At 38.6% G+C, this 13,171-nt stretch overlaps 1 protein-coding gene across 4 annotated transcripts in view; it reads right to left on the bottom strand.

Annotated features, from left to right (window-relative positions):
• The window catches only part of Dbf4 (DBF4 zinc finger), a 42,813-nt gene that overhangs the window by 4,548 nt on the left and 25,094 nt on the right, over nt 1–13,171 (bottom strand). For all 4 annotated transcript variants that reach the window (XM_004662285.2, XM_045160895.1, XM_045160896.1 and 1 more), the window contains 2 exons: nt 11,162–11,290; nt 10,351–10,465 (listed from right to left, as the gene is read on the bottom strand). In XM_004662285.2, coding sequence (XP_004662342.2) covers nt 10,351–10,465; nt 11,162–11,290 — 244 coding nt within the window. The remainder of the gene's footprint in view (nt 1–10,350; nt 10,466–11,161; nt 11,291–13,171) is intronic.

The raw sequence follows: 13,171 nt of genomic DNA, 5'->3' as shown, positions 1-13,171 counted from the left end.
ATGGGCTAAGCATTAGAATCAATTCTCAGAGTGTCCTTGGAGCAGGAGAAACTGAGGTCATGGGGCTTCAGCAAGCTGAAGTCAACAAGAGGCATACTTCTTGACCTCAAGACTGAATGTTTTGCCTATGCTCAGGCCTGAGAATATGGTTCTGCTTAGATAAAGGTGTTTTGCATGCTTGAGTTACTTTGAAGTTTAATTGGGAATATAAACCATCACTACTTTGTTCAATATTATTAAGAAAGAAGTTATACTATCTCTCAATTGTTGTGTGCACTAGAAAACTGTTTTAAAAAACAACACCTGGTGTGTATGAAGTGACTTTCTTTCATGATTTCTTTCTGTACAAAAACGAACAGAGCTAGAAAGAAAGTGTTCAGTTGCAGTTGCATTTGATTCAACTTCTCTGCACCCCCTGTGTCCTGATTTCATCGAGACCCTTACCCAGGGACCCCAACGCACTCGATGTTGACATTTCTCTAGTTACAGATCATTTTAAATTTGACAATTATGATTGCATTTGCAATAACCAAATTCTCCACTGCTCAGTTACAAAATTAATGCATACTGTGTATCCCTATTTGTAAGATTTTCTACATAATGATTACAAATGCAGGCTGGAGAGGTGGCTCAGCAGTTAAGGTACTTGCCTGCAAACCCTAAGGACCCAAGTTTGATTCCTCAGTACCCATGTAAAATCAGATGCACAAGGTAGCACATGCATTCAATTACAGTGCCTGAAAGCCCTGGTACATCCATTCTCCTTCTCTCTCTCTCAAAAATAATAAAAATTTAAAGAAAAGATTACAAATGCCCAACAATGTAAAATGACCAATTATTTACTTTACATTTTAAAAAGAAACATTAACCCATTAATTCACATTCAGTTTATAATCTGAGAATAACAATTTATTAAATTAAGAAAACCCTAATTTCTGCATAGTTGCCTCTCTATCCACCTACTTATTCATTATTTAGGTCTTGGTTTAAATGTCTTAGATGAGCCTTTTCTGATACTCACTATAGGTTTAGAGATCTTATTGATTTACACTTTATTTTATTGTGCCTGGGAATTGCAATGAGCACCTTGAACATAGCAAGCATATAGACCTTCCATTGAGCTACATCTTAACACCCTCCTCATTACTTGCAATCATTCCACTTTGTACTTCTGTAACGTTCTTCACATTGTGAATAGATGTACCAGCTCTACCTTCTCTGCCAGACCACAATTATATAAAAGGGAGAGAATGTCTGCTTTTTAAATTTTATCTCCAGCACTCAAAAGTATTTACTAAATTAGTGTCTTGGCTTGGGTACAACTGAATTATTATGAAACCTAAAATTCAAAATAATAGAATATTATTTTTATTTCTTTTAAAAAATACTGTATTTGAGAAAAAGAGGCAGGGGGGACAGGAGGGAGAGAGGGATACAAAGAGCGAAATGGGCACATTAGGGTCACCAGGACCTACTTGGACTAGGGAACTGGGAGGCCTACTTACTCCAAGCCACTCACTGTCCAGCACAGGGTGTGGGGACCAGGGAACTGGGAGGATCCAGGAAGCAGGAATCTGGCCAACTCACTCCACATGATGCCTGCTCACACATCCTCCAACGAAGGGAATCAGGACCCCTCCTTTTTTTTTTTTTTTTTTTTGAGGTAGTATCTCACTCTAGCCCAGGCATCAAACTCAGGTGATTTCTCCTACCTGTGCCTCTCAAGTACTAGAATTAAAGGCATATAGCCACTACACCCAGCTTCTAACTTTTAAAATAGATAGAAAGCCAGATGTGTTGGTGTACTCTAAAAATCCCTGCAGTCCCAGTACTAACTCAGGAGACTGATTCAGGAGGAACAGTTGAGTATGTAGGCATAAGACAAACCTGGGCAACATGACAAGACCCCATCTCAAAGAAAGGAAGGGGCTAGAGAGATGACTTAGCGATTAAGGTGCTTGCCTGCAAAGCCTAAGGACCCAGGTTTGATTCCCCAGTACCCATGTAAGCCAGATGCACAAGGTGGTGCATGTGTCTGGAATTTGTTTATAGTGGTTAGAGGCCCTGGTGTACTCATTCTCTCCTCCTCACTCACTCTCTCATAAATAAATAAGAAAGAAAGATGTAAATAGGGTTGTTTCCATGTTTGTTTCCTTTGGATTTGTTAGGACTTCTTGGGAAAGTTAAAGAGAAAGTTTAAGTCTGTAAAATATCTTAACTCATAAAGTATCTGTCTTCACATTTCTGTGTTGGAGTGTATTGATTTTATATCCAATACTTTCAGGTTTTTTTTGTTTTGTTTTGTTTGTTTATATAATAAATGAGGGGATATTGTTAGCTTAAATTTGCATTTAATTCTGTTGTTGAAAATTAAATTTACTAATTAGTGAGACTTAGAATCATCTAATAGCTTCTTGTTCTTAATGTTTATGATCTTAATTTTGTGATCACAAAATAATGGAACAGAAAATGAGAAAGTTGCATATTCGTTGCCAAAAAGAAGGTAAATTTGTGAAAGTAGATGTTAGGAATTAAAGTGAACATTCATTTTGGCTAAAGAGATGGCTTAGTGGTTAAGGCACTTGCTGGTAAATCCAAAAGACCCAGTTCAGTTTCCCTAGTTACCTACATAAGGCTGGACACACTGGATAGCATCTGCATCTGGAGGTTGTTTTAGGCCTTTTGCTCTAGTATCCTGACTGGCCACTAGGTATCAATATCCCTGTTCACCTGAGTCAGAGGGTACATGGGCCAAAGGACAAAAACTTGCTTCCCCCTCAGTAAAATACAGAATCTCCCTAAAATGGGTAGACCACAACACAAAAAAGTCAGTGAGAGTCAGGAAACAGAGATCTCTACCAAGGATGCCTAGTCCTACAATTGAAGCCTCCAGTGAAAACAGAGAAATGAACAGAAATTCAATCCCCAAACAAAACACAACAACCAATGAGACCCTGATCAACAGAACTGCTGAACTGGAAGCAAACCATCAAAGAACCAACAATCATATCAATTAAATTGAATAGAATTGTCTCTTACGAGTATTCAGCTTTTTGGGCTGGAGAGATGGCTTAGCGGTTAAGTGCTTGCCTGTGAAGTCTAAGGATCCCGGTTTGAGGCTTGATCACCCAGGACCCACGTCAGCCAGATGCACAAGGGGGCGCACACGTCTGGAGTTTGATGCAGTGGCTGGAGGCCCTGGCGTGCCCATTCTCTCTCTCTCTCTCTGTCTGTCACTCTCAAATAAATAAATAAAAATAAACAAATATATATATATTTTTTTAAAAAGAGTATTCAGCTTTTTGCCAGTAGGCTTCACTTGACTGAAGAAAAATGTTAGAATCCTCAAAAGAGGTATGAATGAATTAAAGGTGAGTCAAGAAATGGAAGATCTCAATAACTGACTGATTAAGCTTAATGAAGACTTATTAAATGTAAAAATGAATTCCAGGAAGCATCAAGAAATTCAGAACTCAAACTAAAATTGTATCGTAAAAAGATGGACATGATACAAAATAACATAAAATGACCCAAAAATCAAATAGAGCTTATAAAAGCCTCTCTAGAACCCCTCACTAGAAGAATTGCTTGTGTTGAAGCCAAAACCTTTGACTGGGAAGACAAACCAGAAGAAACTGATTTGGAGGCCAAAAATTTTACTAAATTAAAAAAAAATAAATCAAGTGAACAGAATATGAAGGAATTGTGGGATATCCTAAATGACCAAATATCCGGATCATGGGTATACAAGAAGGAGAGGAAATCCAGGCCAGAGACAGAGACCATATTCAACAAAATTATTGAAGTAAACTTTCCCAGTCACTCAAAACAGAGGCCCATCCACTGAAAGAAGCGCACAGAACACCAAACAGACAGGACCAAAGAAGAAACTCTCCAAGACACATCATAGTTAAAACTCTCAACAATGAAAACAGAAGTAATCTCATCAGAATCACCTCAGACTTCTCAGTGGACAGCCTGAAGGGCCTGAAATGGAACACTTCAAAGTCTGAAAAACTATAGCTTCTAACCCAAGCTACTCTACCCAGCAAAAGCAACCCTTTTAATAGATGGTAAGAGGAAAACTTTCCATGAAAAAATTCAACTCTAGGATTATATGAACATAAATCTACAGAGAATACTTCAGGGAATATTCCACACAGAACAATCAATCTCAAGAGCCACAAAGATCAGTACAAGCAAAATAGACCAATCTCAACAAAGTACAAAACATGAAAAAGCACAAACAACCTCAGCATGGCAGGGATTAATTCAAACCTCACAGTAATAACCTTAAATATTAATGTTAACTCACTCATCAAAAAAGACACAAGTTGTCAGAGTGAATCAAAAAACTGGATCCTTCTATCTGCTCTCTTCAAGAAACCCACCTCACCACTAAAGATAGACACCTCCTCAGGGTGAAAGGTTGGAAAATGATATCCCAAGCAAATGGAAATAAAAGCAAGCAAGTGTTGTTTTATTGATATCTCATCAAATAGACCTCAAACCAAAAGTAATCAAAAAGGACAAAGAAGGCCACTTCTTACTCACCCAGGGAATGGTCCAACCTAAGATCATCACAATCATAAATATATATGCACCAAACACACAAGTGCACCTCAGTTTATAAAACAAAATCTACTTGACAACAAAACAGAAATAAACACAAACACCATCACAGACAGAGACTTCAATACTCTACTATCATCAACAGATAATCATCCAAGCAGAAAATCAATAGATCAACTAGACCTAAAGGACATGTATAGAACTTTCGACCCCAACTCTATAGAATACACATTCTTCTCAGCAGCCCACAGAACACTCCATAATAGACCTTATATTAGGCCATTAAGTGTGCCTCCGTAAAGTCAGGGAAAACTGAAGTAACTTCCTGCACCATGTCAAATCACAATGCTTTAAAGCTAGAAATTCACATCAAGAGATATATCAAGAACTCTACCAGGTCCTGGAGACAAAACAACAAACTTTTAAATAATGAATGGTCATGGAAGAAATTAAAAAAAAAAAGAAATTGTACAATTCCTAGAATTGAATGATAATGAAACTCCAATCTACCAAAATTTATGGGACACAATAAAGGCAGTCCTAAGGGGAAAATTCATAGCCCTAACTGCCTTCATTGCAAAGACAGAGACATTCCCAATTACTAACCTAACTGTCCAACCAAAGGCACTAGAAAAAAACAAGAATCTAATCCAAAGAACTTTAGAGAGAAAGAATCAAAATCAGAGCAGAGGTGGCGACTTCCACATAACATGGTTTCATAGGAATTATACCAATCTAGCCTTGGGAGGGATTTGAGCAAAACCACACCAAAATACACTCTTCATCTGGAAAGTGAAGGTATACAGGTACTTATTGGCTATAGCAGAGAAGCAGGAGAGACTAAAATAGATCAGAAAGGAGGAAACTGGCCAGAATCCCACTGAAGAGTATGTGGACCCACCTGGTGCCCAGCTCCTGGAGCAGAGACCAAACAAGGGTTATTTTCTGACCTCAACAGGCTCCTTGCAAAGTCATGTAATCTGAAGGGAAGACAGCAGAACACAGGGGGACCAGCTGAGCAGTTTCAGTACAACTCCAGGCTTCCTGCACTCTCCCACCCCTAATCGTCTAGAGAATGCATTCAGCTACTGCAGCTGGGCATCTAACACAGCTGATCAGAACACCAAATTCACAACATGACATGGAAGGATAGACATGGGCATTCAGCATTGGTGAGATGTGAAGCCACATCAAAAGGTAACGAGGCCAATTGACAAAAAAAACACGTACATAGGCGCACACTGGAAGTGCTAATCTCTCTTTCTATGTCAGGGCAGGTTATGTGTTACATATTCTTCATTGGCTTTACCACTCAATTAAGCTATATTTGGGGGTTGACTATTGTTGCTTTTAATGCTTTCAGATTCCTAGGGCCTTTGTCTTTTTCTTCTCTCATTATTGGGGGCAGGCTCTGATTCAGACCCAGGCTGACCTGGAACCCATTTCAGAATAGAAATCTCAACCTCCTAGCAGATAGGACTAAATGTGTAGAGCTACACCTTTAGGGATTATGGCTTCATAAGGTTATGTGTTTTGTTTCAATCCCCACACTTGCATAGTCTGTGCTGGATTTATTAATTATCTATATTGCTCAGTTGAATTTTACAATTTGCCAGCAAATTGCTATACCCAGCCCACTAGAATACTTGAATAGCAGGCAAACTGAACACATAGGATTACTTCTGTGGTTGGACTGGAGTATAAGAGCTATACTTGGCACCTTAAATTCCTACTTTAAAGGTACATAAAGTTGTATTTCCAATCAAAAAGCACCGTAGATTATTAGAAAACCCAAGCATCAAATCAACTCAGAATGCAAAAATCGCAGCATTATAATACACGAAACACAAAGAAGCAAGACAATATAATGCCACCAAAAATTATCCATCAGAAATGGCACCCAGTGAGACTGTTTTAGATGAAATGCTGACAAAGATTAAAATATATATATATATAATCTATACTTGAAGGAAACAAAGAAGAAAACAAACTCCTGAAGGAATTCCAAGAGAAAACAGGAAACCAGCTTAAGAAAATAAAAGGTTATTACAAGACATGAGTAAGGAAATAGAAATAATGAAAAAAAACCAGGCAGAAATTCTAGCACTGAAAAAACAGTCAAATAAAAAACTCTGTGGATAGTCTCACCAGTAGAATGGCTGACAGAGAGAACAGCATATCTAAACTAAAAGACCAGGTGGCAGATCTAATACAGTCCAGCAAAGAGAAAGATAAGCTAATAGGAAGGTATAAATGGGAATTTTAAGATACCCAGGACACTATAAAAAGATCAACAATAAGAATCCACAGTATAGTAGAGGAAGAAGAGAAGAATTTCAATCTAGAGGCTTAGTAGGCATCACTGATAAATCAAGCTGGTGCTGAGCAGAAAACCTTCTCCCTGTAGAGCAGCCAACTGAAAGCTGGAAAAAGCTGCACTGTATGCAGCCTTATGGGAGACAGAAGTTCTTAGTGCTGAAAACAGTCCACACTGGAAGCCTCATGTTTGGCCAGATAGACCAAATGACTGACCGAGTGCAAAAGTGGCATGTCTGCTCTGGGGGAAACCACCTGCTCTCTAATAGAACTGGGAGCCTGCTCTATGGGAGGGAATACATGCCTGGTACTGAAAACCTAATCAAAAGCCTATGGCAAGGAGCTGGGTGTGGTGGTACATGCCTTTAATCCCAGCACTCGGGAGGCAGAGGTAGGAGGGTTGTTGTGAGCAAGTTATGTGTAGATTATGTGTAGTCTCAGGCCAACCTGAGACTACACGGTGAATTCCAGATCAGCCTGAGCTAGAGATCCTACCTAGAAAAACCAAAAAAAGAAAACAAGCCTATGGCAGGGGAGGTCATGAGTTTTAATGGTATAAAGCCTGCTCTTGTCTGGATAAATGGATATAATACTCTCACCAACTTGCCCTGAAAGCACTATACTTAATGTTTATACTCATATGTTAATGCTACTCTCACTTCTGGTTAAAGAAGCTTCTCTTTTCAGATGGTGATGACCCAAAAGGCAACATAGTGCTCAGAAGAAGGGATGGAGGAGTGTGCAGCACTGAAACATCTCATACCCTCCATTGGCTCAGGGTCCATTGCGGAAGAGGTGGTGGAAAGAATGTAAGAGTCAAAGGAAGGGTACCACTCCTTACATACAACTGTCCGGATAGAAATTGGCCTCAATATCCATGACCTCGCAGTGCCCAACAATAACTACACAAGACTCTCATAAAGGGAGAAAAAGATGATGACATCAAATTAAAAAAGAGACTAATGGAGAGAGAGGGGATATGATGATGAGCAGAATTATGAAGGGGAAAGTGGGGGAGGGGCATAACATGGTTTTTAAAGAAGTTGTCAATAATTTATTTATATATATATTTAAAAAAATAATCGAGAACATTAGCTCCCAAACCATGAAAAATTCATTTTAACATTATATATTATTAATCAATTTAACTTAAAGTGATCTGAAAAGTTCCAATCAGTTGTGCTGCTTGAAGATAAACTCAGGCAATAGTTGGAACTTATGGCAGAAAAAAAATGTTCAACATACCTAACTATTAGGGAAATGCAAATTAAAACAACTAAAAATAGCAAACATTAAAGAATCAAATGAAAACAAATGTTGGCAAGGATGTGAAGAAACAGGAACCCTTTTTCACCGCTGTTGAGAATATAAGCTGGTGCAACTACTATGGAAACCAATATGGAGACTCCTGGAAAGGATGAATACAGAGTTTCCAATAGACCCTGTTATTCCCTTACTAGGCATTTATTGTAAAAGCTCCACACCTCAGTTCAGACATATTTGCTTAACCATGTTTACATCTGCTCAAATAATAATAGCTAAGAACTAGAATCAATCCAGGTGCCCATCATTGGATGAATGGATAACCAATATGCGGTATATCTACACAATGGAATTCTACTCAGCAGCAAGAAAGAAAAGACACCGAAATTCATAGAAAAATGGACAAACTCACACAATCACAGAAAGACACTTGTTGCATGGTCCCACTCATGTGCTGTTCCTAACCTGGTTTATTTTTAGCCCATGGTGACATACCTAAATGGCATCTCGAGACGTGGACAATAAGAAAGGTAGGGTTTGGGGGAAGGGGAACAGTGTGTGTGTATGTGTGGGAGGCACAGAAAACTGATCCCAAATTGAACTGATACCATAGAAACCTATATCCTAGAATTCAGACTAACAGGTTGAACCCTCAACAGGACCTTACGGGGAGCATCTGAAGGGTCCTGGAGGGTGAGATGAAGCCTAATTTTTAATTTCTCCCGTTTCTCTCTTTTTTACACATCTTTTTCTTTTTCCTTGGCACTGGCCTGTAATTCCATGCAGCAGGACATGGGTAACATCTACAAAGAGCTGTTGATCAGAGAGACGTACAAGGATTCACAAAACAAACAAGGCAGACTCTGTCAGAAAACTTGATTACCCACCACAGGTTAATTGTAATACCCTACTCCTGCAGATACCATATGCCATTGACACAGACCACAGAGATACCTGGGTGGAATTTGGAAGAGAGCCAGTCCCCAGACAGGCCATCTCGTGCTGAAAGGCACTCCATGAGCTACTGGAGGAAAGTGGCCAACATCTGTCTGGCAACTCAAAGTCTAAGCTACTCAGAAGCAAACAACCTGATGTCATGCTCTCACAAGTGCAACAGTGGCACACAGCCTTGGTGGGTAACCACCTGCTCTTGGATTGGCTAACAAATCCATCCAGTGGAAAGGAACCCATATCTGGAACTAGAAAACAAGTCAGAATCACATCCAAATAATGATTTTGCTTTCCAATGTCAAGCTCCCACCAATTTGGGCTATAAGAGGGTCTACACCCTTTAAATTCTCTCTCAATTAATAATGGTCATCACATTTAACCAGTGCTGACTTTTCTCTCCACTGGAGAATCTACTTCTGTCTTTTGGATGGGAATGGGACCTGGGAGATAAATGACTCATCACACTTCAGCCCAGCCTCAGTTGAAAGCACAGAGTAACTGGGGAAATGAGCAAGAGTGCTGCTTTCTTGGTGAAGCTGATATTAACCTAAGGGTGAAGGAGATAGACACTGATTTGACAGTCAACACCTACCAAATCAGAAATCCAAAAGCTCCTAAGAGCCCATCACTGAAGTAAACTTAAAGTGCAACTCACATGTGGAAGAGGGGGTGGAAAGCTTGTTAGAGCTACAAGTGGGGACATTACGCACAAAGACATAGCTGACTGCTGACATCACAATGCATGACAATCCCCATGGGGATGACCTACATACCCAATGAGGAGGGCCTCTTTGGAAAAGGGGCAGGGATGATGGAAAGGATGGTACCAACACGTGTTGGTTACAAACTAAGTACTGTCTATAACTAATAAAAATAAATTAAAAAAGGAATGTTTTCATTGCTGTTCACTCTGCAGTGATCAGAATATAAGTGTTCAACAAATATGTTGAATGAATGAAAGAAAAATAGTTTCAATATATACTTCCCTCCTTGGAGTTCTTAACATACTGTTTCAGTATTGAAACAGCTACTTCAGCTACTGAAGATGTAGCTCAGTGTCACGGTTTATACCTAGTATGTGCAAAGCTTTGGGTTTGAGCCCACAAAACAAAAAACATTTCTATGAAAAAAAATATAGCAACCATAATAACCAATTTATAAATTACAATTGAAAGAGATAAAATTTAAATAGCAAAATATTCAGTTCCATAAATATCAATCCCACAAGTGCAAAGTCATTTAATTTACCGTGTCCAGATCTTCATATTTCTGTAAGCAACATTCACAATATCCTTTCTTTTTCTTTTCTTTTAACTGGATATGAATAGGACCTCCACCACACTTATCACCATCTGTATGAATTCTGGTGACCAGAATACAGAGTAAAAAATTAACTGCTAAACCCAATAAAGCATTTTTAAAATTTACTGTTACACTCTGATGTACAGAATCTGCTTGCACCAAAAAATACTCTTTACCATATTGCATTTTTAAAATATACTTTTATTTATTTGAGAGAGAGAGAGAGAGGGAGGGAGGGAAGGAGGGAGGGAGGGAGGGAGAAGGGGGGGTTGGAATGGGTACACCAGGATTTCCAGCCACTGCAAATGAATTACAGATGCCTGTGCCCCACTGTACTTATGTGGGTCCTGGGGCATTGAATTGTGGTCCTTTAGCTTTGCAGGCAAGTGTCTTAACTGCTAAGCCATCTCTCCAGTCCTATATTTCTTTTAAAACTTTTAAAAGCAAACTAGGAATATACTAAATATTTTGCAGAATACTTCAGATGGTTTGAGAGAAACAATATATTTCTACTATTTGCTAATACTTTAAGTGCCACTCCCCCATCTCCAGTGCCTGAATAGTACATTTTTTAGAATCAGACTAAATCAAGAAAGTGATATAAAGAATATTGTAGGAAAAAGCAAGCAGAATGATGACTAAAAGCACATACCACCACTATTATAGCATAAAGTAAAGCATTTCAGATGTTTACAAAGAAAAATTATTTGAGATGGTAATCTAAGTAGCAATTCTAAAAATAAAGTTGCAAACCAACCTTAGTTTGGTCTGAGTTTGCTTTTGGATGCTGGATGGTTTATCTACATCAAATGGACTGCAGGGCTTCTGGGTAGAATAGTTTATAAAAGGCATATTGGCCAGCTGAAGGTAAAATGGCCTATAAAATCTGAAAGAATAAAATGAGAAATACGGGATTCTATAGGATGAAAAAAAAACAAGTTCCACATTTTTGTATCTCAAAATCATACAATTCAACTGGAATCTGAAGTAAGAAAGAGACTGAGAAGTGGTAGGCTTCTTTTCTAAGAACCAATTTATAGTCTTATTCTGTACAGTTTAATTATACAAAGGATCCCTTAAGGTGTGGAAATGTCACCACTATTATCCTTCTCTATAATATTTACATTGTAAAACTAAAACTACAATAAACAGTAAGTACACTTCTCTGTTCCTTTTTCCCTCAGTCCTTTAACAACCACCATACTTATGTAAATGGGATAATGTAGCATTTTTCATCTTATTTCACTTAGGATCATGACCTGGCATCTCATCCACGCTGTGTATCAGAACTTTATTTCCCCCCCAATGCATGTGTATATTAGGATGCATATTCTCCAGTTTGTCAATATATTTGTTGATAGACTGCAGTTGCTTCTACTTTTTATCTATTTTATACATATTTCTTGGAAAGTAGCTATCCTGATAGATATGAAGCAGTACATTTTAAGTATGGTTTAGTTTGCATTTCTCTACTAATCCTCTCAAGGGTCAGCATAGAGAAGCTACTACATATTCCATGGACTACAGGTTTCATTCCCTACTGTCAGCATTGCTCACATGTTGAGGTGGTCATGGATTGAATCAACAGAAAAGAGAGCCTCTGAGGCTAATCAATATGAGGTAGGGTCAAAGTCCTTGCAAGGAGCTCTCTATGAGGCCACTGCATGAAGCTATAAAGTTGACCCCTAAATTGCAATGGAGACTCCAGAATATTAAGAACACTGGGACGTCTTCCAAACAAACCTACAGGATCAGGTTAGATCCAATCCAGAAGAAAGGTCACAGGACCCAAACCAGAATGGTGGAGCTACTCAATGCTTCTGGAACAAAGACAATCACATTCGGAGACACAGATGACCAACAGGAAACTGCAGGATTTTTGACTTTGCCATGTAGAGTTTTGGTCTTGTTTTGAGTATGGTCATTCTTCACTATGTCCTTTCTTCCTCTCTGGATTGTGAATATTTACTTTGTGACTGACTATGCATGTTGGATGTTATGTGAACTTGGTTAAGAGTTTCCTAGTCTCAGAAGAAACTATACTTCACTTCTTAATAGGGTTGTGACTATTAAAGACCATAGGGACTTTTGAACTGAATGCATTTTCATTACAAGATGACCACAAGCCTTTTGGAATAAAGGGTGGAAAGTTCTATCTTTTTATTTTTTTAAAAAAAATTAATTCAAGAGAGAAACAGAATAATGGGTGTGCCAGGCCTCTGGCCACTGCAAACGGACTCCAAACACATGCATCACCTTGTGCATCTGGCTTACGTCGTCATGGACTGAATCTGGGTCCTTTGGCTTTGCAGGCAAATGCCTTAATCATTAAGCCATCTCACCAGCCTGAAATTTATGTCCTAGAAGTGTTATGTTTGAGTGTCAAGTTGACATATGCTGGATTTGTGATAATTAATCTCTGGCTATCATCTTGAAAATATTTAAAAATTACCACAGAAACAAATCCTTAGAAATGTCTGTGAGCTATTTTCTAGATTAGATTAGCATTCGTCCCCCTCCTCCACTTTCTCACTGCTAGACTGTCTGTAACCAGTTCTTGCTACATGCCTTCCTTGTTATGATGGACTTCATGAAACAATTGAGATGAAAATATAAACTCCTTCCCTTCAGTAAGCTGCTCTTGATCAGTATTTTGTCCTAGCAAAGAGAAGTTGACTAATAATGGTAGCATGGATCAAAATCTTAACAAAATATTGTCTTCTTAGCCCATGACTTCCATTTATTGATTTTTTTTTTCTATGCTTAT

This window comes from Jaculus jaculus, chromosome 10 (assembly GCF_020740685.1).
Source record: "Jaculus jaculus isolate mJacJac1 chromosome 10, mJacJac1.mat.Y.cur, whole genome shotgun sequence".
Classification (NCBI taxonomy): Eukaryota; Metazoa; Chordata; class Mammalia; order Rodentia; family Dipodidae; genus Jaculus; species Jaculus jaculus.
Note: the sequence above shows the minus strand (reverse complement) of the source record. Positions and strands in the feature narration are given on the sequence as shown.